Source organism: Ambystoma mexicanum, chromosome 3q (assembly GCF_040938575.1).
Source record: "Ambystoma mexicanum isolate Mex_15411 chromosome 3q, UKY_AmexF1_1, whole genome shotgun sequence".
Taxonomy (NCBI): domain Eukaryota; kingdom Metazoa; phylum Chordata; class Amphibia; order Caudata; family Ambystomatidae; genus Ambystoma; species Ambystoma mexicanum.
The window spans coordinates 72,988,383-73,011,369 of NC_090926.1; the positions used below are offsets into that span (position 1 = coordinate 72,988,383).

Sequence of the window (22,987 nt, forward strand, 5' to 3'; positions counted from 1 at the left end):
TTTTATGATCTTAGGCAGAAAATATATTAACATATGCCAATTTGATTGCCAAAAACAAGCACACACAGGTCCACACCCATTAAACATAAACCATGCACACATATCGTGCATTGGCATGTATTCTAAAGTGGATATGGATGGAGATTATCCTTGTACCAATTAACCAGTATTAGCACCCTAGAGGCGCAGCTGAGCCAATCAGGTGGCTCCGAATGTGAATGCTACATTATCTTCCCATATAGACCCACATTCTGAGCCAGATGCTTCTTGCTGCACCTCCACCACAACCTTTCAGTTGGTGACAATATTTTCTGGGTATCTGTAAAATGATCTATTAACAGAGATTGTTTTTTACTTTTTTCTTCTCAGGGACAAAAAGGTGAACCCGGTGACATCAAAGATGTAAGTTTGGCTTCTTTTATGTCAGTTATGATTTGCTTAATTCTTCCCCAACATGTCGCGGCACAACTCATTACAGAAAATAAGAACTTTGACCATAAGGGAGCTGCACTCTGGGAATACTCTTTAGGACAGCCTGCATTCCTGTAAAGCAACCACCGCTCGCACACCTGCTTAACTTTCTGCAAAACTCTGTAGCTCTGGTGCGATGGACTCCAACAGGAGCCAGGCCATCACTAGGCTCGAGATGAAACTGGCATACAGAGAAAAAAAGGGAAACAGTCCTTCTTTTGATACACCCTGTCTTACTGGAACCCGATCCGGTGGCCATCCGGACATTGCCAATGATCTAGCAATTGAGGAAGGAGATCAAGAACGTACTCCTCAGTCAATACCCAGGTGCCACCTAGGCTTCTTGCATTCCATATCACATCCCACCCCCATGGCCGGGACATCCCATACCACACATTGTAACCCCTGCTCCTTACCTCATATGTTACCCTCAAAACCATGCACAGCCCTCTGTTGCTTTCTAGCTAGGATCCCACTGTATAAACCCCAGATACAAATACAAATGCAAAACATTCTACATGTAATTAGTTAGCACAGTCCCACCCACTCCCACAATCATCCACTCTAAGTAGCTGAAACAAGCGGCGAAGAAAGAAAGTCTGAGTACTGAATGAGCCAACCAAGCCTGATAAACCAGTCAGCAAAGAATCAAGATGTCCAATTGGACAATGGGTTCAGTCTATTGCGTTGCATGATACATGCATTGTGCAAGAGAACACCCAATGAAATATTTGGTTTGGGATTTAGAAAGTGCATAAGTCCAATAATGTGGCTGCTGTCGATATGAAGCAGCTATCTGAAGTAATTAGACTCACAGGTTCACTTGAAAATGTATGACTTAACTATCTGTGTGAAATCACTACTGCCACAGCATGAATCTGAACTCTTATTTTCCATTTATTCTCATGTAGGCTGTAGGACCAAAAGGACCCCCAGGACCACAGGTAAATAGTCAAACCTATGGTCTTAGTTTTTGGAATGTTGCGATCATGATAAGCACCTGTATGCACCTTTCATTTTACATTGCATGTTAACAAAATAGTGGCCATTTCTAAATAATGAGGACAACCTACTAGTCAATAGTCTTATGGCATATCCTGTTCCTTTTATTCAGGGACCATCTGGTGAACAAGGTCCAAGAGGCGACAGAGGTGACAAGGGCGAAAAGGTGAGTCTATTTTCTGTCAAAACCAACAGTCACATTTTTAAAAAAATTCAGCACCCTTCAGTTTGTCTTCTCATTTCACACACATTGCAGTCATCACCTTTGTATTTTGAGTACAGACACATTGTTTCTCTCTTGTCTATTGTATTTTATCCAGGGAGCACCTGGACCCCGCGGAAGAGATGGTGAACCCGGAACTCCTGGCAACCCTGGCAACCCTGGCCCCCCTGGACCAGCCGGACTTGGCGGAGTATGTTATACTTTATTTAACCTTTGCTCTTGTGACGCACTCATACACGTAGAGTAGTGAACCTAAACCCACGCATGTCCTTTAACCAGGGAAGGGAATCCCATTAACAGGTGCATTTTAGCAGATCATTTAATTGGCCAGTCAATGCATTTAAAAATACAAAGACATCAATTGGATGCACCTAAAATGCACAAAGAATGCTCCAAATTGCACAAATTGCCAGAGAATTATTTTTAGTTGAAAAGAGAGGCAGGGTCAGATCAGTGAAATTCATCAATGAACTGCAATCAGCAAAATGAAGTCTTTGAGCTCTTGGATTGAGTCTTAACTAAGATTCTCCTAATAAATAGCATCTCCAATCATCAAAACCGAAGAGAGTCTCTCGTCGTGTAGAAGTCACCCCCGAAAGAGAGTCTCACTTCTATGCAGGTACTCAAGGGGTTCTAATTGGTTAGAATATCTGTATTCATTTTTTGCTGGAATCAGAAAATTACATTGCCAATAGTTTGCCAACTTGTCCTATCACTGACTCGCTCAAATTGTGAACAGTAGTATTAGAAGTCTAGGGGCCTGGTTGACAAAGCTTTTTTCAATGGGATTTTCCGATTGAAAAACTTTTTGTAAATCAGTCTTCAGAATGCCTGCACATTTCTTCAGAGTTTACAATTCAGAATGCCTGCACATTTGTAGATTATGCAGACTACATCTCTTTACTTAAAATATTTATCCTGATCACCTAAACGCATCTAAATTGTTCCTTAATGAAAGAAGTGAATGTGGTTGTATGCTTAGTTATCTACAAAAGATTGAGAAGGTGCCCCTTTTTTAATCTGACACTCATAACAAAATTAAGATGTGAACAACATTATGGAAAATGCAGTCTGCAAAGTGGTCTCACTGCACTGATATAGCAAGTTTCCTTTGCTCATTGTCTATTTTAGGAAAGTATGTTGCCACATTTAAGTACCTCTCTGCTGCTCAAAGCCTTTGCCTAAACATGCCCAAAAACATTAGTCTAACTGTAAAAAATGAAATAAATCAATGAGACCAAACATTCATTGATAGATGATACTGGATTTAGAATAGTGTAGCTGTTATATTTGTAAAAATACATTTTCATTTGTAACACAAATGGGGAAGTCTTTCTTCTGAAATCTGTCATCAAGTAGAATTAAAACATATTGACATCCAAACAGCCTTCAAGCAATATGTCAAAGCCAGCGCTTCTCTGTACCTACCTCACTGGGTCAGGGGAGACCAATCATCCATGATTAAGCACACCTTTGATTTGTTTGCTCCTATTTGAGTGCAGATTTTTAACTGTTCAGAAACATTATAGAGAACAGAATGCATGTATCCTGAATTTCAGTGAGACAGGAAATGGAGCAAAAAGCCAGATGATAAGGCACCCTGTACCCCCGCTCCATTTACAGCACTCAACCATGTAGAATTATCCATTACCCAGACATTTAAACTTTGTTATCCATCGTGTTATCATCCAATTGCTACTATTACTGCCAATTATTATTATTAGTATTATTATATTAGGGTACGTATTCAGTGCAGATCTAGTTTCGGGAAGCAGCAGAGCATTTTCTAAATAATAAGGGAACATGCACAGTGAGGGAAGCAGAGACGCAAGGGAGCGTGGAGCTTCCAATTGGAGGTGGCGGACAATTAGGCTGCAAGGGATCTACAAGCATCCAGGGGAGGAAACAGGAGGCAGAAGATCACCCACTCTTAGGTTAGGTGGTGACTGGAGGGTGTGTGAACCGAGGTGTTAGGGGGAGCCATTCCTCGGCAATGGCAGCTGTCACTTAGATTGGCATTCCAGATAATAGAGTGAGCCTGTGTTTGTAAGCCTGTCCCTCATTTGCGTTCTGCGTCTACGGCCAGTCCAGTGAACATCCTTACTGTGCATATGCAAATGAGGTGAGATTGTTTGCATGTGCACACTCTTGTCACCCAAAGCACCAACAAATGCATGCTCGTTTTCCAGTGCAGCCATCTTTCTGTCATTGCCTTTGCGCAAATTGTAATTTGTCAAAGCATAAAAGCGTTTCCTTTTGAACATTTGCTTTGTGAATTTGGCCCTTAATATTTTGGTTCCCTGACATGGGATCTTCACTGTGCAATAGTATTGCCCTGCAGACTAATGGGGCCACTGTGGGATCTCATAGCACACTCTGGCCTCACAATATACTGGCATGCCTGTGATGCCCAATTCTAATGTAAATATAAAATCAGGACTAACCCTTGGCACTGCTAATGCCCTAATGACTATCCACAGTGAGTGACTTACAAATGATCAACCCAGATTGGGACTTTGATTAGTAACCCAGAGATGTCCATGAACTCAGCACATGTGAAGTCAGAGACTGTAATCCTTTGGGGGATCACTGACTCTTCACCAAATTCAGACAGGGGGTGCCGCAGAGTTATGAAGCGCTGCTCTTTGTATCTATGGGCTGCATCCCAAAGGATAGCATTTTGAGTTGGGGGTCCTGAAGGCGTGGGACCAAGTGACTTCACTACCCTCAAGTTCCTACAAAGAGGTCAGGGGGAGGGGCCTCTGGGTTTACATATTGATGTGTCAGCAAAACTGTTGCTTTTCAAATGTGTGGAGGCCAAATCGTGGCCAAGAAGGTTTCACCCGTTTATCAGATCCTACCATTCATTAGGCAATATGGCACACCGCACGCGCAGCATGTGCATTAACAATGTACTGTAACTGGCATGTTAACAGGCAGTGTGCCACTCAGTCCATTCCCTTTTTGTTATGCCACATCCATTGGTTTCGCTTTGGATGGGGTGCCACACTCACACATGCTTTAAAGTGCTAACACAATCTTCTCTGGCACGAGTCCATAGGTTCCTTGGAGCCAAATATTGCATTACAGAGGTCAATTCAACAATGGTGATTTAGGATTTGGGTTTCTCCAGAGTAGGCTCTGGGATTACAGTGTTGGCAGGTCTCCCTATAGCGGCGGAGGTGGTATCCTGGAAAGCAACGGCCCATGTCACAGAATGCATAGTTATTAACATTCAGTGTCTCATTCTATCAACCAGCATTAAAATCCCTGTGCTGGCTGCAGTGTGGGCGGTGCATTCATTTTCAAAATGATTGATCGATCCAAAAAGCAGGGCTTTTCCCCTTGCAGCACAGCTGGCAGTTGCGGGAGGGCGGTGGGCAAATGAAGCTTAGAATTTAGATTTCATTGTTGGACTCCAACCTCCCTAGAACATTAAAAAAAAAACGGAATCCTTTTCATGGCATTTGTGGTCCCCCTCCAAAACAAGTGAATACCCAGCCATGTCTTTGAGACTGGACCAGAACCTATTAAAGTTCAGACATTCGCAAAGGCCTTCTTATTTCAAAAACAGCTGTGGAAATAGCCACCAGGACAGAGTTGCACTAGAGTAAAGCGCTGTTCCAGACCTCGGCTTCTGCTCTCATTTTAATGGCTGTTGCTGGCCTGTGCGACGTGGAATGTGTTTAATGGTATCACGAATGTGTACCCTTTGAAAAGAGCTCGCCCCTCCGAGGCAATCAGGACCCGCTTTCAGAATGCACAGTGAGTCAACAGAACCAATCATTATGAACTTAGATATGAAAACCCTCATTTGGAGTCAAACACAGAAAAGATTCCCCTTGTGACGTTTTTCTTTCCATTTAACAATTTCACTATACATTAAAAATATTTAAAAAATGGAACACATGATCAGCAACTATAATAATGTTGCTGCCAGGTACAAATATGATGCATTTAGAGAGCAACTCGCCATACTTAGGCCTGGGCTCTTACCACCAAACAACAAAGTTCAGACAAGTTTAGGCAAATATATAAGGAAAAAATTCATTTCTAATGTACTTTAGTGGTTTTGACTTTGCTGCTCAGTAGACTGATCAGCAGAACACTGAACCCAATTCTAGGAGTTACAGAAAACATCTGTGCACATTGGCCCTAGTGCTAGACCAAAACAACATCTGGTTGAAGGCCCCTAAGCACAAAGGAAATGGTTATTTAAGTGTGGCGCTAATCGAGTGTGTGCCACCATTGCACTGCAACGCTGTTGCTGTAGTCGGGAGGCACAATGGAATGAAGGCAGCCAGTCAATGAGTGAACCCCAAAGCAAGCGTGGCTCCTGTATATTATCCATTTGTTCCATCGGGAAAGAGAGCAGTGCATGGCATGGGCTGTCCTCCAACGGGACTGGGTTCTTCACGAGGGCCAGATGTTGAGAATGGTGTAAAATAGCGGCATTTCTTGGGCCACTAAATGACGCACTTTCAAATTTCTGCACTGACAAGAGGTGGACCGCCAGAGTCCTTCGTCAAGTCATGAGTGTTACAGCCATATGCACCTAAATATACATTGGTCCCACCAGTTGCTCTTTGTAGTCAGTACTACTTGGATGGCTAAATGTGAAAAAACACAAGCATGTATTTCACACCAGTAGTGTCCCAGAGAGCCGAGGAAGAGGCGGGGGTTACTTCATCTGTTTGTGCCTCCATTTTGATTATGTGTTTTCAAGGCTTGGAATGGGAACAGTTGTAAGTGAAATTGGGCAAATATGGTGAGGCTGATGGGATGGCCATCCAGGGCTAACGACCTGTTGGTTTTTTTTTCGTTCTCAGAACTTTGCTGCTCAGATGACCGGAGGATTTGATGAGAAGGCTGGTGGCGCTCAAATGGGTGTGATGCAAGGACCAATGGTAAGCCGGCCCTCCCATGGCTTGTAATAAAAATACAATCGTGTAAGGAAGCGAGGCTCCCACAGCGCTTCCGTTAAACTGGAGCCAGGAATGCTCCCCCTACAGCCACCACGCACAGCTTCTAGTAGTAACCCAAAGTACTTACGTAACTAATGGTTGCCTCAAGAGAAAGCTGAGATAATTGCTTAAGCCTGTGCCCTCGCCAGTAGTCAAGTGCAGATGTCAAATACTTGAAATGTTTTAACACAGCAGCAAGAAATGTTACAGTCCTTTAATTAGAGGCCGCAGCCTGTTGCTCTTGGCCTAACTCGGAACTCTGTAATTTAGGCAGCACTTACTGTTCTACTGAATCCCAGATGGCCCCCAGAAGCAAATATCCCTGATGCCGCCTTTTTTGGCAAGAAGTAAATGAAACTCCAGTTTGGTTCACATGGCCGCCCTCCAGGAGCGGGCTTATTTAAATAAACTCTCTTTGTTGCTGTTGCAGTTCAAGCTAGGCTTGAGGCTACAGATTCAGTTACACACATGAGTTACTGCGCGGCTGGAGGATTCAACTCTTCCTTTCGCACCCTAGGATCTGGGCTTGACGAACAATGAATGGATGTGTACCCACACAACCTTACTAACGGTGTCTTTGTGTGATTTTTCAGGGCCCCATGGGACCAAGAGGACCACCAGGCCCATCAGGATCTCCCGTAAGTATATTTCGATGCCAATATGCAACGCGTCATTGTGTGTACAGTGCACAGATATACTAACAGTGACAAACAGAATGACTCCAATGGACAGCTACACAACCACAAATAGAAAGCAATGGAAGGAAAAGAGAAAGAGAGAGACAGGTCTGTCTGTGGACATAGGGGTAAATCCATGCATTAGGTTGGAACACAATAATGGTTATTTCTTAACACTGGGTATTCTCATTCAGAAACCTGCTGCACACAAAACACATGTACTGACTAAACCTTTATCCAATCATCAATTATAGATGTATTGCCTCCTTGAATCCGCCATATGTGTGGCTTTAAGCGTGCCCACATCTTAATCATTATGATGCACCTCTTAATGTGGGTGCCCATGCTTTGTAGAGATCTCCTTAGCTTTGCTAAACACGGCATCTAATGTGTGTGGATCACACAGTGTGCCCATACTGCCCTCTGTTCAGTAAGTGCTCTCCACCCTTTGCTCAGAGGGTTCGGCGTTCGCTGCTGCCATCTGTAAACTGCATGCTGCAGGTTTGAATGCTGGCAAGACCAGCACAGCCTGTCATTCTTCCTTTTCATTTTTCGCCATTGCCCTGTGATTGATGTTACTGCAGGGGGGGGACCCAGTCATTGTGCAGGAAATAGATCATGTATAAAGAGGCGCAGTATCATTGAAAGAGGACTACAATGAGAGCCATTGGCCACCCTTAATGGCCATGGCCTTGGTATACCCAGAGCAGCGCCCCAGGGTTGTACACCAAAAAATGAAACCCCGGCACATAGCCTGCAGGCCGGCTTCACTGTGTGGTAAGGACGCCTGTGCATGCTTCCGGGAAGCAAGCGACTGCACAGAAGACGTAGAAGCTCAATCTGGGCATCGCCCGATCCCGGCTAGAAGCCACGAAGTTATGCATATGGTGCGTGACCCCTATTGCAGAGAAGAGTTGCACGCTGCTTTTAGGATCTCTCTTTGTTATTTGTATCATTATAACTCCGTTGATTTAAGGATGCCTTCAAGCGCTGTGAGATGGGGTTGACCCACAGGGGATTCATTCCATTGGAGAAACACAGGGTAATGCTAAAAACTTTCTGAATAGACTTTAATAAAGTAGCTGTTAGCCCAGCCCCTAGTATGTGTAGGGAACGCCATCCTCTCTACAGAAATAACCACACCAGAGATTACACCATCAGCACAACACACAATCCCCACCAAACCAAGACAGCAAGAGGGCAAACCCACAGCACTGGCAATGAGCCAAGGCCTAGACTCCAACTGTTTAGAGATCAATAGGAAGGTAATCATGTTTTTATTCTGACTTGTTTTCTAGGGACCTCAAGGTTTCCAAGGCAACCCCGGCGAACCTGGCGAACCTGGTGCTGCTGTAAGTAGCCTGACTCCACACAGCAATAATCTTGTGCATGTCTTTCACACTGCTCGGGCCCTGCATGCCAACGGTGCCGGAGAAACATAGCGGAACCCGCCTCTTACCCCCACCACGAAGAGATGGTCAGTCAAATTCACATGGCAAAGTTAGGGACAAAAGGCTCCTTTGTGAGCGACTTCCCTTCCCCAACTCCTTGCCCAGCTGCCTGGAGGGTCCCAGTTAGAAATGGCATTTGTTCTGTGCAGTTTGAAGTCTAAACGTTGGCTTTCGTGAACAGGGCTCTTGTTCATCCAGATGGTAAATCCCAGACTTCGACATGTAAGGTAGAGGGAGTGCCCCAGCTGTGCACACACGCCTGATCCCTCAAGACCCAGGATCCATCAGCGTGGCTGTGTTTGTTAGCAGTCGGGATGCTGGCCTTCCAGAGGGGACCAGGCGAATGATGTTCAGATGCTGCCAGCGGCATCCAAGAGGGATGTGTGACCCAGGGCTGCACTGCCGCCCCTCTGATTGCTCCCTGCACTCGACTTCCTGAAAGCACCCCATGCTCCTTCTCCAGAGAAAGGGAGAGAGCAGAACACTTTCCCGAAACGATATTAGGACATTTCAGCAAAGTTCTACAGTTCCCCTATGCACTGTCGGCAACCCTTTGCTCTGTTGCGTTTAGCAAAAGCGCCCCTGATCAGATCTAGCAGTGGCTCTGAATGTGAAACCCGGGTGTTTTACCATCTCCTTTGAACGAGTCAAGCTTCTGTTGCAAGGTTTGACTTCTGAAGCTATAATTTTTTTGAAAGTTCACTTAGGAAAGTTTCTTCTGAAAGTTGGTGCCCTTTCCAAATTCAGTTTGAACACTATATCAATAAATATTACCTCCAATAAAACTGCACTTTCCTTCAATGAACGTTGAAATAATTATTCCTTATTCTCTGGCATATCTAACATATTTGATAACCAAAATTGCTGTGTTGCAAAAACTCCACTTACAAATGCTTGATCTGAGAAACAATGGTTGAGTAACAACATCTGCTCATTTCTTGGTGGCGGTTGAAGGGGCTGCGGGGGCGGGAGGGGGGGTGTACTTGCATCAGATGTATTCAACCCCCCCCCCACCCCTCTTGTAGATCTACATCAGCACTGTCGAAGAATGATTACAGTCACTTAAGTCATTAATCTGGCACCATCTATTTCAGATTCATTTTTTTATTTTTTTTAAAGATCCACATTAAAGCCCCATTAGCTAATGGCTTCCATGTTAGCTGGTATATTCTGTTCCACACATTTATGCTGGAGTTAACACTGCAGCCTTCTATAAGATCCCAACACTATCGGCGATATAAGGCCTTTTTTAGGATGTATCTGTGTGGTGTCGGGATGTATTCCGAAGCACGTAATTGCCCTGTGATAAATACATAGCACCACTGATATCATGATGCCCCATACCTCTGTTCCAAATAGGCTGATAGAAGTCATGTGTGTGCCATCAATGGCGAAATAGTCATGTCCAATCTGGCACCTGGTCTGTAACTCACGCTCTCCCCACACCTGCAGTAGGGCTGTGTTTAGCATGTGGCCGGAAGCGTGCTTTTCGGCAAACGCCTTACAGGCTGCTTTTGCTAGTGCACTTAGGACCTCACCCTCCCCAGCCTCTTGCAGTCGACAGCAGTGTTCCTATCACATGGTTGCCCTTTTGCTCAGTTTTCACCTACATTAGGCCCTTGCTGTCAAAGACTGGACATGTGGTGTTTCAGCTCCCCTTGGCTGCCTGTCCTGTGAGAATCTGCAGTTATACACTCCTTTGCTGCATTCCTTTGACTCCACTATAATATAAGCACCCCACTGGCTCTTCAGTCTGATTATCCCAGCTGTAGGCAAGGGGGGGGGGGGCACTTAACCCTGACACGCCTTCAGCCGCCCTCAGTGTAGCTGCACCTAAACTTCAACTTGCATGCCTTTCCCCAACTTCTAGATCTGTGTTCTGGGGACAAGAATTATGGGAAATTCAGTATTGGGGCAGGATTTTCACTTCCTACTTCAATGATGCACTAAATGGGAGGAAATAAAAATGCTAATGAGTGTTTCTTTATCACTTTGTTTTAGGGCCCAATGGGTCCCCGTGGTCCTCCCGGTCCTGCTGGCAAACCTGGCGATGATGTAAGTAATAGTGCCCTCAATATATTGGTATTGCTTCAGATTTAAAAATGGATACAAAATAACCTTAAAACTAGAGCTTGCGAAAGATGCATTGCAAAGTTTCAGGTTACATAAACTGCTTCTTTCTAATGTTCAGTGTTGGATGCAGTATGCATTAAGAGGATGCTATTTTAGTCATTAACTGCGCGTTCACCTGTTGAGTGACAATAAAGATGAGACTAGAACAAGTATACTAACCATTTTGTTTTACTTTCATCAGGGTGAAGCTGGTAAACCTGGCAAGAATGGTGAACGTGGTCCCCCAGGCCCTCAGGTATAACTCAGGGGCAAGACCAAAACAAGCAATGATGGCCACAATCCAGAGGAGAGGGCTTGTGTTTGACCCTGGCTGTGTTTGCATGTGTTCAAATTCTTCCCGCTCTTAGTACCCCGCAGGAGAAGGAGGAATACGCTTCTTCTTTTTGTGTTATGTTTTCAGTTAGAATGAAAAATAGAAACACCAACACGGATCCATTAGCCCTTTAACCTTGCTTGGCAAATAATTGCAAGATACATTCCTAACTCCAGCTCTCACGTCTATTGCAGTGCAGGGTCCACATATGTGTTACTTCCATTCCTAGTAATTAGCTTGTGATTGGGCTCATAGATGGATGGCAGGTTCTTAGAAGGAATTGAGAAGCACATGGGGAGGGATTCATTCAGATAAGAGATAGTAGAACCAGCGCTTTCAAGTAAAAAGCCTCACATGGACAGTGCCACCTAGCAGCCATCATTGGAAGTTCACCTCCATATCAGAGCCACACCGCAGTGCACTATGGGTATGCAAAGAAGCTGAAAGCTTGCTTTTTGCTTCATCTGTTTAAATCGTGATCTTTTAGCTGAAATTGACTAGTCTGCCTCTTTCTTGTGTTTTTCCTTTCAAGCCCACCTTAAAACAGATGGTGAGATAAGAGTGGTAATGGCCAGGGGCTGATGGGATATGCTAGGGAAGGATGCTGCTGCGCAGCTTCTTCGGATGCAATGCTTGTAGCTCACCAGCAGAGGGAGAAGTGTTGGAACTTTGGGGCACTGCACAATAAATGTGTAGGTCCAGCGCAAAACAAATCTAGACATGGCCACAAAAATGAACTTTAAACATCTGAATGTGACAACTATTCACTTCATTTTGTTCAGTATAGCAGGGAACAGGAGTGCTGACTACTTATATAAACGGAAAAGGATGAAAACAAGCATACATGTGTTCTTGAAATGCCTGTCTGATATTATCTGGTTTCGATGCTGGATTTTAAAGGCCATCTAAATACTGATACATTTGTGAGGTTAATTGTTTTCGTTGACCAGTTTTTCCTGGCATTTTAAGGTGCCCTCCATTTTAGACTGAACTTAATGTTTGCTTCAATTCCCCTTGATTTTAGGGTGCTCGTGGATTCCCAGGAACCCCCGGACTTCCAGGAGTTAAAGGACACAGAGTAGGTTTTGACTGCTTGAAATGATAGTTCTATAATTCTGTTTTGTTTGCCGCTGCCATGGGTTCTTGTTCGAAGTACTGACATTGCTTCTTTTCCGTTGTCTTTCCTTGCCTAGGGTTACCCGGGTCTTGATGGTGGAAAGGGAGAAGCAGGTGCTGCAGGCGCTAAGGTATTGTCCACACACTTAATGCACACATATAATTCAGAAGGGAGGGGGGGCTACATCTGCTTGCCTGCACTGGAGTACTCCAACCAGAATGCTTGTGACAAACTGTGGGGACAGTGCCACCTTGAATAAAGGCCGGACTGCACTGTGTCTGCTGCGCTGTGCACTCCAAACACTCAGGCCTTGTTTCAATAGAAAACACACTTTTCAAGTAGTTGATGCACTGATCCTGTGGTGGAAGGCACAATTAAGGGTTGGTTCATTTCCAATTCATTATTAATGCACTAGTTATAACCCTCCCACGCCTGCTGTGACCCGCTCTGTGCACACGGGATCTTTGCCACTCCTAAAGTGGTATGGTATGGTAGTGGGACTTGGAAAGCGATAACTAAGTCCAGAAGGCGTTTAGGTGCTAGAACAGAGATAGAGGTGAGAGAGCCGCCCATGTCACCCAAAGATTAGGAAAGATATGTCTTCCTAAACTGAAAGTGATCAACAATGTCTCGAAGGGACACAGGCAGAGAATTCCACAGAGTAGTGGCCAGGACTGAAAAAAGGGCGTCCCTGGCCCGAGCTTTGCAGTATCTCAGAACTCCGATCTTTGTGGGGGGGGGCGGGAGAATGTTCAGTGGGTCCTAAGCCGCTTTAAAAAGGGAATACAGTGACTGTCTTTAATAGACCATACAAGCATTTCTGGCCTTAGGGGGTGCATGGCAACAATATTTTTACTCAAGGGGGCTCAGCATTCAAGTTCGGATTCCACTAGTCTAGAGAGTGAAGCGTGATTACTGAAAATCCAGGGTCCAGGAGAGACCTGGCTGTTTGCTAAACATCTCTGATATGATGAAATCCACAGACGCCAATAGGTTGTATAGGTGCCATTTTATTATGTAAGTATTTTATATGGCACGGTCGTTGGCCATATAATATATGCACGTCAACGTACAAGCAGTCGACCACCTAACACGCAAGTCTTGGTGGCTGCAGCTACCATATCCCATGTGCATTTTCAGCATAACAAAACAGTAGCAACAGACTGCAATACTCCAAATTAAATTGCTCTCCTATAAGTGTCAGGGTATAGCTCTGACCTGCCAATGTTAGCGGCCATTTTGTCTAGTTTTGATCTAAAATCGGGGACTTCTGGTAGTCAGAGCTGCAATGTCTCTGCTTGTCTCTAAAATGTCTTTTGTCTTCTGTTCCTAGGGTGAAGGTGGTGCTCCTGGTGAGAATGGCGCTCCCGGACCAATGGTAAGTATTGGCCTTGAAGATATAATATGGGATTAATAAAGGAAAAAGATTAAGGTTCTAAGCATTGCTAGTAGTTTTGGAATGAATGCCAAGGAAATACAACATATCAGAGCTGTCGTTTACTAACACTTCACTGGGAAACATATTTATTAATTTCAGGGTACTGGTTCTATGATATGGTAGATTTCAAAGAGCTAATCAGAATGTTCATCTGCAATGTGTGTGTTCTTTCTTGGCAGGGTCCCCGTGGTCTGCCTGGTGAGAGAGGCCGCCCTGGACCTTCCGGTGCTGCTGTGAGTATCCCTGTTCACTGCGCCGTCACACGAGAGTGCAAATGAGGAACTTCTCTTTCCGAAAAACATGAAATCATATAAACTGGGGCAATGTCCCACACCTTCAAAACCCATTCATATGAAGCTGCATACCTCCCCCATCATGAAACTGCTCTCAACGAGCCGCGTAGCCATTATGTTACCATTCCTTGGTTCAGGTACTCTCCGATGTATATCCAATTCCTGCAATGTTTGTGTTTAGTCCACCTGCCCTAGTCACTTGGCCCCTCGCTACCTATTGTGTGGGCTTCTAGAAGCTGAAGATGTGAGGCGGGGCCTTTGGGACAACTTGTCATTGTCTGCCCGTGGTTGTGCTCCATTGCCCTTCTAACAGACGATCCAGTGAGCACAGGCCTTTCCCTCTCTATAAGGATGCAAAGGCCTGCCCTCCTTGGCTCACCTGGCTGAGAATCAGCGCCCAGGTGGCCTTGCAGTCCCTCAGCAAGGCAAGTACCCGAGTGACCCTAGAAGTCCCTGTGACAGGGGTGCCTTGCTGAACCCTCAAAGTTCCTGGAACTTCATGCTGGCCTGAGCCTTAGATGTTAATCTAGCTTCCCTGAATGCAGTAGTTCACTAAGGCCCACACTGTGTCCCTGGGGGGACGGGGCTGAGGACAAGGTATTTCCCTCCATTCAAGATTCATATAGCTGGTCAGCTCGGGATTTCACATGCAGGTACGAGTTATTTGGGTTATCCAGGCCACAGTCGCAGGGTTCGATTGCCCCGTTTATCTACGGGCTCTGTTGTATATCTGACGCATTGTTCGACTTTTATATCAACAAATTTAGCAGTGAACAGTGTATTGGCCTAGTTGACAACAAAACTCTTCCATTAGCCAGTCCTCTACCGCACTCTTTGCTTGCCCTATTTTACCTCTCCTCTCTTCGCACTCTGCCCCAACAAGGTAATCTTTGCATGTACATTCCAACATTGTCCCATTAGCCGCTACTTCACCACTCACCTCTTTGAGTGACCAGTTAAACGCAGGACACCTGAGTTGGACATTTTCTTGCATTGCCCCGTTCATCGGTTCTTATATCGAGCACTTCACCACTCGACTCTGTAATGGAATTCGCTCTTGATTTAAAACCCTCTAAATCACTGCTTTGGGTTAAACAAGTTACAGCATTATTGACCGGCCAATGTGTTGACCAGACTAGTTTAAAGGGACCATCTTCACAATGGTTTATTTAGTGCCTTCTCTCCATATGCCACGAAGAGCTTTAATGGGTGGTTCACATATGACTCCCCAACTGAAAATAATCCCCCCACCATTCCCACGCAAGATCTAATAGATCTAAGGGGATTTGCTTTACGGGGTGCACTTCCACACCTGCAAGTGTGGCTGAGCTACTTTGTGAGAAGACACCCTCATGGAAGCAGATTTGTTTTTAATTGTATCCTGCCTGTTCCCGAATCCCAGCCCATCGCAGAAGCGGGTGGTTAAAGATTTACCAGTCACGTGACGTGGCCCAAGAATGTTATTGTAAAAGGATCCCCCCTTGGCCCCGCCCCCTACACACAGCAGCATTCCCCGCACTGGTCTGCGCCGTAATGCGCTTAATGCATGGTGTCTGGGCACGCAGCCAACATTCCAGGCCTCTTCACTATGGCTGCTGGCGGTCATGTGCCGGCCTAGTTACTGTTCCATAAAAGTGCCCTCATTCTGCGCGCACCGGTCTGAGCCCTCCAAGCTACTGTGCGAAACTCGACTGTTTAGAGAGGCTTAAGGAACAATGGCGCAGGCTTTACCGCCCTTCAGGTCTCGCTTTCAGCTCTAGCACAACAAAGATTACAAACACATTTTTTCTAAGAGAACAAAACCCCAGGACGCCATCCAGAGTCGACGCTTCTATCACATTCGAGCTCGCTCGGGGTAGGGCCCGCGTTCCTCCTGGGCCACCCTCCCGTGGCCTTCATTTCCCGCACACTGGGGCCGAAGTCACAAAATGGGGCGTCAAAGAACTCTCCTTTCCAGCTCAGATTCAGCGAGGCGGCAAGCATTAAGCGTCCACGTCCTTTTATGTTGTGCTGAATAACTTTTTTTGTTTTTATTTCCACAGGGAGCTCGTGGTAATGATGGTCTTCCTGGCCCAGCTGGCCCACCCGTAAGTATATTCCATATTGTTTTTTTTCTTTAAAGACAGCGCTTTGTTTCCTCTAAAAATTAAAACTTAATGGGGACGGGCAAAGTGGATTCCAATTAATAGAGCTGTGTAATATTTGCAATTGAGCACATGTGTCTGCGAATTCGCTCCCTACTTAAAAAAACGCATCCGTGCGAACAGTCGCATTGGCCGCAGTCTGGTGCTTGCATTATTTCTTGAAGGCTGTGAAAGCCGAGCTAGCTCGCTAACTCTGCTCTCTTTCTCCATGTCCAGGGACCCGTCGGCCCTGCTGGTGCTCCTGGCTTCCCTGGCGCTCCAGGCTCGAAGGTATGTATGTACGTAGTGCACGGCAGCCCCTCCCAACCGGCTGCTGGCAGCAGAGATTATGCTGGAAATTCTCAGCCAGGCTCTAGAGGCTCGCACTTTTGGTGCCTGCTTGCTCCCTCATGCCCCCCTCCTTTAAACTCTGCTGCTTATATTTAAAAAAATATGTAGTAATGAGAGCAAGGAAGTGAACTTTGTAGCAGGCAGGCCTGGGAATAAATATGAGTTATACTGGCATAATAGCTCCCATAATGTCTGGAAATCAAAGTTCCAGGAAAAAAGGTTCACATAGGGCTTTCAAGGAAAGTTATTTTATGAGTAGAGGTTGCATATCTTTCAATAGCTGGTCAGCTTAGAAGAGAGTTTTGGGGTACACTTGATTCCACTTGGCCAAAATACATTAATTGCGCTGGCACCAGGAAGTTCTGCTCTGCGCCAGGCAATATTGAGCACAGATATTTGCAGTGATTTGGTGCAAAATGCCATCATTGTATTGGCCAGTCTGTGCAAATGTCATTTTTTCATCGGTCCTTCCATGCCAGTGTCAGTTGAAAACTGTCCTCCCACTGGCGCAACATGGCCTGGCATCAGTGCACCACTATATGTTATGTAGATGAGCGTTTCCAATGAGGTGGGAGAGTGAGCTGTTCCTGGCAGTGTCCATTGAAGAATGCTTTGAAGTGGCGGGCCGCACCATGCCAGGGAGGGCCTACCTGAGGGATGTGGGTGATGCTTCGTCAGGTTTGACTTGGCAGTACCCTGTTAGGCCTTGTGTTGGCAGGCAGTGTGGGAGCAGATTGGGAAGCCCCAAGAAAAGGCGAGCATGCCTTTCATAACGGCCAGGAGAACATGGAAGACTTTCCCGTGGTGCCATGCTCAGTCCTCTGAGCCACAAGCTGCAGACTCAAAAGCGCCAGTGGCAGCTACTGGACTCGCCCGTGCCATGTCATTCCTACCGGCACTGTGGTCGTACGTAGATCTGCATGAAGGAAGCAAAGATTGAGTCGGTGAATGCATGAAGGTGTGGACAAGACATTGATATTGAGCGAAACACCAGTTAAGTTCCTAGCTGTTCCTAGTTAACTTTGGCTATCAAATATAGAACAATAGTGCCCAGCCTAGAAAGTAACATGTCCCGCCGTGGGCATTTCTCTGAAGTTCTCAACGCTCTGCATCACAATATTTAGCGCACCTATTGCGAGGATAAATGACAGGTGATCTATACACTTATGTATGCACATGGCTTTAAGTCGTGTATGACATATACCGGACATAGGAATAATGTACTTATCCTGCATCCCTCTGACATCAGGATGAACACACTTAGAAAAATGGAGGCCAGAGCAGACAAAATCCAATCGATGAAAGATTATTAAAATGTTGCATCGGGGGTGTGGGAGCCAGCCAATCAGGTTGCTTAGATCAGGGGCTGAATCTAACAATACAAGCCCGTGTTCGAAGCAATCTGATGGTTGTTCCCGCCATATTCCCTCCACCCTGCGCCTCCCTTGGTCACCGTTCCCTGCCCTCCCCACCCTCCTACCCCACTTACCTTATTGTTTTGGCGGTGGCTCAACCACTGCTGTCACTCCAGCCTACTGGGCCACCATGGAAATGGAAAAGGGTCTCCGCTTGGAACCCTGTCTTCCAGCTCTGTGGCCATCTTCCTAGCCAAGTATTTTGTATGAAGGAATGGGACGCCTCGAGGAATCCTGTTCATTCATACAAAATACGTTGCTGTCAGCTCCCCGGTTTGCGGATTGCACACCCATGGTGCTAATAGTAATGATACCGGATCTGGCCAGGTAACGGCACCTGGGCCCATAGTTAAGGCCATCGCTGCACTGTGGGCCTATAATTTGGTTCCTGGGCCGTTGTCACCTGAATCGGGCCGGAAGGATTGGGTATCATTGCCTAAGAATACGCTTATCATCAGTCAGCACCAAAGGTGTTTGCATGTTACACTTCTCACAGTAAAGAAGCTCCAGCACCAAAACCCCACAGCAGAGGTCCCAAGGCATTAGAGATGGGCCAACACATCTGTAGTATGCCACACACCTGCAGTAGCGGGAGGCGGGAGCTGCTTTCTGTGATATTCGCACATTTTGTGACCTTCGATGTTCAGTATCTTGGAGTCCACTGTCTGATGGCCCTCTATGGTGGATGATTTTGATGAGCCCTCAGTGTTTGAGTACTCCCGTCCCTCAGCGTGCATTGTGTATGGGGTGCTCTTCCATGCTTGTTCGGTATGCAGTGTCTATCTTTATTTATTTATTTATTTATTGAATATGGGGTTCCCCTCTGTTTTTATTGACTTTCAAAGTGTCCTCAGTGTTTATTGAGTAGGTGCTGCCCATGGGTATTAATTGAGTTTAATGTAGTACCAAATGGCCCCCAATGTTATTTGTCAGGTACTTTATAAGGAGCCTGGCCCTATCCGAATCCCTACCCCATCCACTTTGCAGTGAGTATGGGGGCGGGGCTCCTCTGTGCTTACAGAGCCTACAGCATCCATCAATGTTTCTGGAGCTTGGCACCCCCTCTTGGTCTGTTCAGATGGAAGAGTCCTCAGTGTGCATCGACTATGTGCTGTGCCTCATCATTTGCAGTGTTTGTCTCCCCCTTAGTGTTCGTGGAGTATCCTCTGCCAATCAAGGTTTATTGACTTGGAGGATTCCCTCCATGCATGTTGAGTGCACAGGGGCCCATCATGCTTACTGCTCATGTGTCCCTCCTCTGCGTTTACTGAGTTTGTAGTGCCCCTCAATGTTTACTGTTTAAGAGCTGTTGCACTGTACAAGACCACTTTAGAATACATGAGCGGCCCTTAGGAATGTATTGCTATAGTCTTTTTTTATTTAGTTTGAGGCAACGCTCAATGATTATTGAATACTAGCTGGCCCTCAGCCAGGGTTTTTGAGTCTGCGGGCCTCCTCCCTGCTTGTTGAGTCGAGTGTCCCTCCGTGTTTTTGAAGTTTGCCGCTGCCTCTGTGTCTATTCAGCTTGAAGTGTCCCTCATTGTGTATGGAGTGTGAGCTGAGCCTCAGGATTAGCTGGGGCTGAGGACCCCTCAATGTTTATTGAGTCTGGGCTGTTCCCGCGCCTATACTGAGCGCACAGAGAGCCAGCAGGCCTGTTGCTCGTGTGACCCTCCTGCATTTATTTAACTTGCAGTGTGCCTCAATATGTATTGTTTAGGAGCTGTTGCCTTATATAAGACCGCTTCGCAGCATGTTACCTGAGCTGCACATAGGAATTTTACTGAGCACGAGGTTCCCCTGGTAATTATTCGGTAAGAAGTGCTCCTCAGTATGGTACGAGTTAGAGGTGCCCCAATGTTTTTCAACTATGCCTGCCCCTCTAAGTTTATTAGGCACTGGCGCGGGGGGGTGGGGGGGAGGCAGAGGGAGCGTCTGGAAGTTCAGAGAGAGGCTTCTGTGAGGCGGAAGGGCCCCGCAGATCTGCTGCTCGGGTTACTCGCTGGGCTCCAGCTCGTGGATGAATGGAAGTCATGTTGTTTTTGGCCTCAGGTTGATATTTTCTTCGAGGTCCAGTTTCACGGGTTGCCATGGTGACCAGAATCTGCGGGAATCCCACCGGGGATCGAAAATACAAGGGCCATTCAAAAGGGACAGAAAAATGCATAAGTCTGACCTTGTCCGAACACAAATAATTACACACGTTAAGCAGGGGGGTCTGGGACGAGATGAAAGGAATGCTCAGAAATCTGACCCGGTGCATAAAAGAAAGACACATTTCACTTGCAGAGGCGGCACATGTGGGGGCTTGCTTCCACAACGGCTGGGCCTGTACGTGCGCTATGCACGTCGCTCTTCGTTTTAGGCCCACTTAGCACAGGGTGACCAGATTGAAAAAGTAAAATACCCGAGGCAGGCCAATTGACATAAAAGTAGGACTAACTCTTGAAAGTGGCTGTGAAGGCACTACACTTCATTAGAGGATGGAAGAGAAGGAGGTTCAAGTGTTACTGGTGGGATAAACATATGTATTTAATTTATCAAAAACTACCACTATCTTAAGTTGTAAAATGCAGCATTTCTTCTGCGCGAGATTGTGCATTCCTGCCTGCCAGCCTTGAAGACCTACTACCAAAAACCACTGCAGTTTCCAATGGGAACATAATCTTGAGAAAGGGGGGGCAGAGCACCCAATTCTGTGGCAGTCCCGGCAAAACCAGGACGTCTGATCAGCCTAATTTAGCATTTCAGTAGAAACCTCATAGTGCTCTCAACGGTGGATTATTTTAGACTTGATTTATTGAATTGAATTGAATCGAATTGAATCGAGATTTTTTGTTCAAAACTTGTTTGACAACATGTGCCAAAAGTGGCAAAAGTGTTGGCTCTTAAACCAGGGCACTCGAATAATGTGCAAGAAAATGCTAACTTGTGACTGCATAGTCCAGTTTTCAGATAAGTCAACCTTCCCCTTGGGATCTGGATCCGTCCAAAGGATTCCAACACTGTGCGATAAAGACCCGAACCCCTTACAGATGCTGTGCTATTGTGCCAGAAAACGGATTGCTGTGCCAGAAAACCCTGGAACAGCGCCAGAAAATCATACCAGTGTCTGAAGGCATCTCCTTAGTGTGCCGAAAACCCTGTTACTGTGCCATGGCGCCCTTTTACTGTGCCAGAAATCGCCATTACCATGCCTGAATAGCCCATCCCTGCCACAGAAAGGTATATTACTGTGCCCATCACTGAGCCAGAGCATCCAGGCACTGTGCCAGATAGTGCCAGATAGTTCTGCCAGAACATCCCACCTATATGCCGAAACATTCCATCCCTCTGCTAGGAAATCCCCTAAAGGTGGCAAAAAGCCCCCCACACTGTACCAGAACATCCCAAGGCTGTGAGACTATACAGGCATTCTCACTTTGGAACAATAGAATAAAAAGAAGGAAATCGTAAAATCTCACGGCCTCTGATCCACTCGCAAATGTTTGCAATGTCTGCCAAATCCAATCAAAAAGTGTTTAAACTCTGTGCAGTTCTATTTATTTAAAGTTCAGACAACTGCACAGTAAAACAGCACCATGCTGGGATGTTTGCAGTATTTCTGTCAGTACGTGCATGATTGTCCCTGTTAATCAGCACTCAAGCCGATGGATTCGGTTTCCACATTTTGAGAAACTCTGCAGCATGGGCTGTTCTTGTGATATGAAATGTAACCAGTGTCACATAACATGGCTGGTGCCAAATAACACAATTCCCTAATCCCCTAACATGGGGTTTAAGGGAACTATGTGTATCTGGGTGAGAGAGATAGAGGCTCTGCATTGTGTTTCGGTTTGGGGCAGCCAAGATGAACACCTAATTGCAGAGCCAGTGCAAGGATTTAGGGCAGCTCAGAGAAAGTGCCTATTTGGCGCCATCACTCTTTATAACTGGTGCAGATTTCATGTTTCTAGGGACAAAACAGCTGCCCCTGGCGTCCTTCTAGCCAGCCACCGAATTGGGCCTTCTTGTCGTGACCACTGGAACGCGCAGAAGGCGGGTGCTTCAAGCGGTTACCCGCAGAGCCCCAAGAAAGGCCGTGCAAGTTCTGCCCGACAGATTGGAAGTAACTACACCCGACTGAGGCCAGAGCGAGCCCCGCGGCGATCAAAGCGCCTGGTCCCGAGAGCAGATTGACTTGCCTGACCTTGGCACTCAGAAGCGAGCAATTAAAAACGGGTGCTGGGTCCTTGAAAACACACCCCGCACTGCAGCCCCAAGGTTAACTTCTTCAGTCCCAGCTGAGATGGTTTACGCACAACTCTGCACTCTAAGTGGCTTTCTTCGCCTACTTCCTGGAGACATTCTCGTCCCTAAATAAGAAGAGAATACCAGCTCACAGCGCAATCATTTAAATTTGAGATTTACCCCCAAAGAATTCAGAATTGGGAAGGCGCCCCCCTTCAGCGAGGGCGGGGTCAGCTTGATTGTTTCATGAAGGTTTCGCTGGATTCCTTGACTTTCTGCATTTCTAGGCCGTTCCCGCTGACCGACTGTGACTGTATGTGGCGTGTCTGAAAGGCGCGCAGGGTCCCCCCAACTGTACACGAATCCCACATGTCCAAGTGTGGGCACCAAAGAGACGAAAGGTGGAGGAAAACCAAGAGTTTCACTGATTGCTCAGAATATGCGGGAATTTTGTGGGATTGCGGTCTGGTAGAGTGCTACTCCAGGGATTGTGAAATGTAAGGTTTCAGGTCCCTAGTGAGGATTTCCAATAATCATGGCTCTGGCTTTGGAAAAAGGCAGCCCCCGCTATTGATTGGTATCCAGAGTGAACGCCCTCTTTCATCTCGAGTGTGTATTTGGGATTCAGGCCCCACTGTGGTAGGGGGAAATGGGGTCTATGTGGGCATACAATGGTTTCCTAATACGTACTTATCCTGTGAGCAATCTACCATATTCCCCTATATGGATACTTTGAGATGACAATTTCAACCCATCCCATGAATAGGAAAAAAAAAACACCATTTT

The 22,987-nt window shown here is 46.1% G+C and overlaps 1 protein-coding gene across 2 annotated transcripts in view; it reads left to right on the top strand.

Moving 5' to 3' along the window:
* The window catches only part of COL2A1 (collagen type II alpha 1 chain), a 72,363-nt gene that overhangs the window by 10,457 nt on the left and 38,919 nt on the right, over positions 1-22,987 (top strand). For both annotated transcript variants that reach the window (XM_069653178.1, XM_069653179.1), the window contains 15 exons: positions 370-402; positions 1,383-1,415; positions 1,586-1,639; positions 1,794-1,886; positions 6,526-6,603; positions 7,254-7,298; positions 8,636-8,689; positions 10,790-10,843; positions 11,103-11,156; positions 12,259-12,312; positions 12,428-12,481; positions 13,685-13,729; positions 13,969-14,022; positions 16,125-16,169; positions 16,443-16,496. In XM_069653178.1, the coding sequence (XP_069509279.1) occupies positions 370-402; positions 1,383-1,415; positions 1,586-1,639; positions 1,794-1,886; positions 6,526-6,603; positions 7,254-7,298; positions 8,636-8,689; positions 10,790-10,843; positions 11,103-11,156; positions 12,259-12,312; positions 12,428-12,481; positions 13,685-13,729; positions 13,969-14,022; positions 16,125-16,169; positions 16,443-16,496 (804 nt within the window). The remainder of the gene's footprint in view (positions 1-369; positions 403-1,382; positions 1,416-1,585; positions 1,640-1,793; positions 1,887-6,525; positions 6,604-7,253; positions 7,299-8,635; positions 8,690-10,789; positions 10,844-11,102; positions 11,157-12,258; positions 12,313-12,427; positions 12,482-13,684; positions 13,730-13,968; positions 14,023-16,124; positions 16,170-16,442; positions 16,497-22,987) is intronic.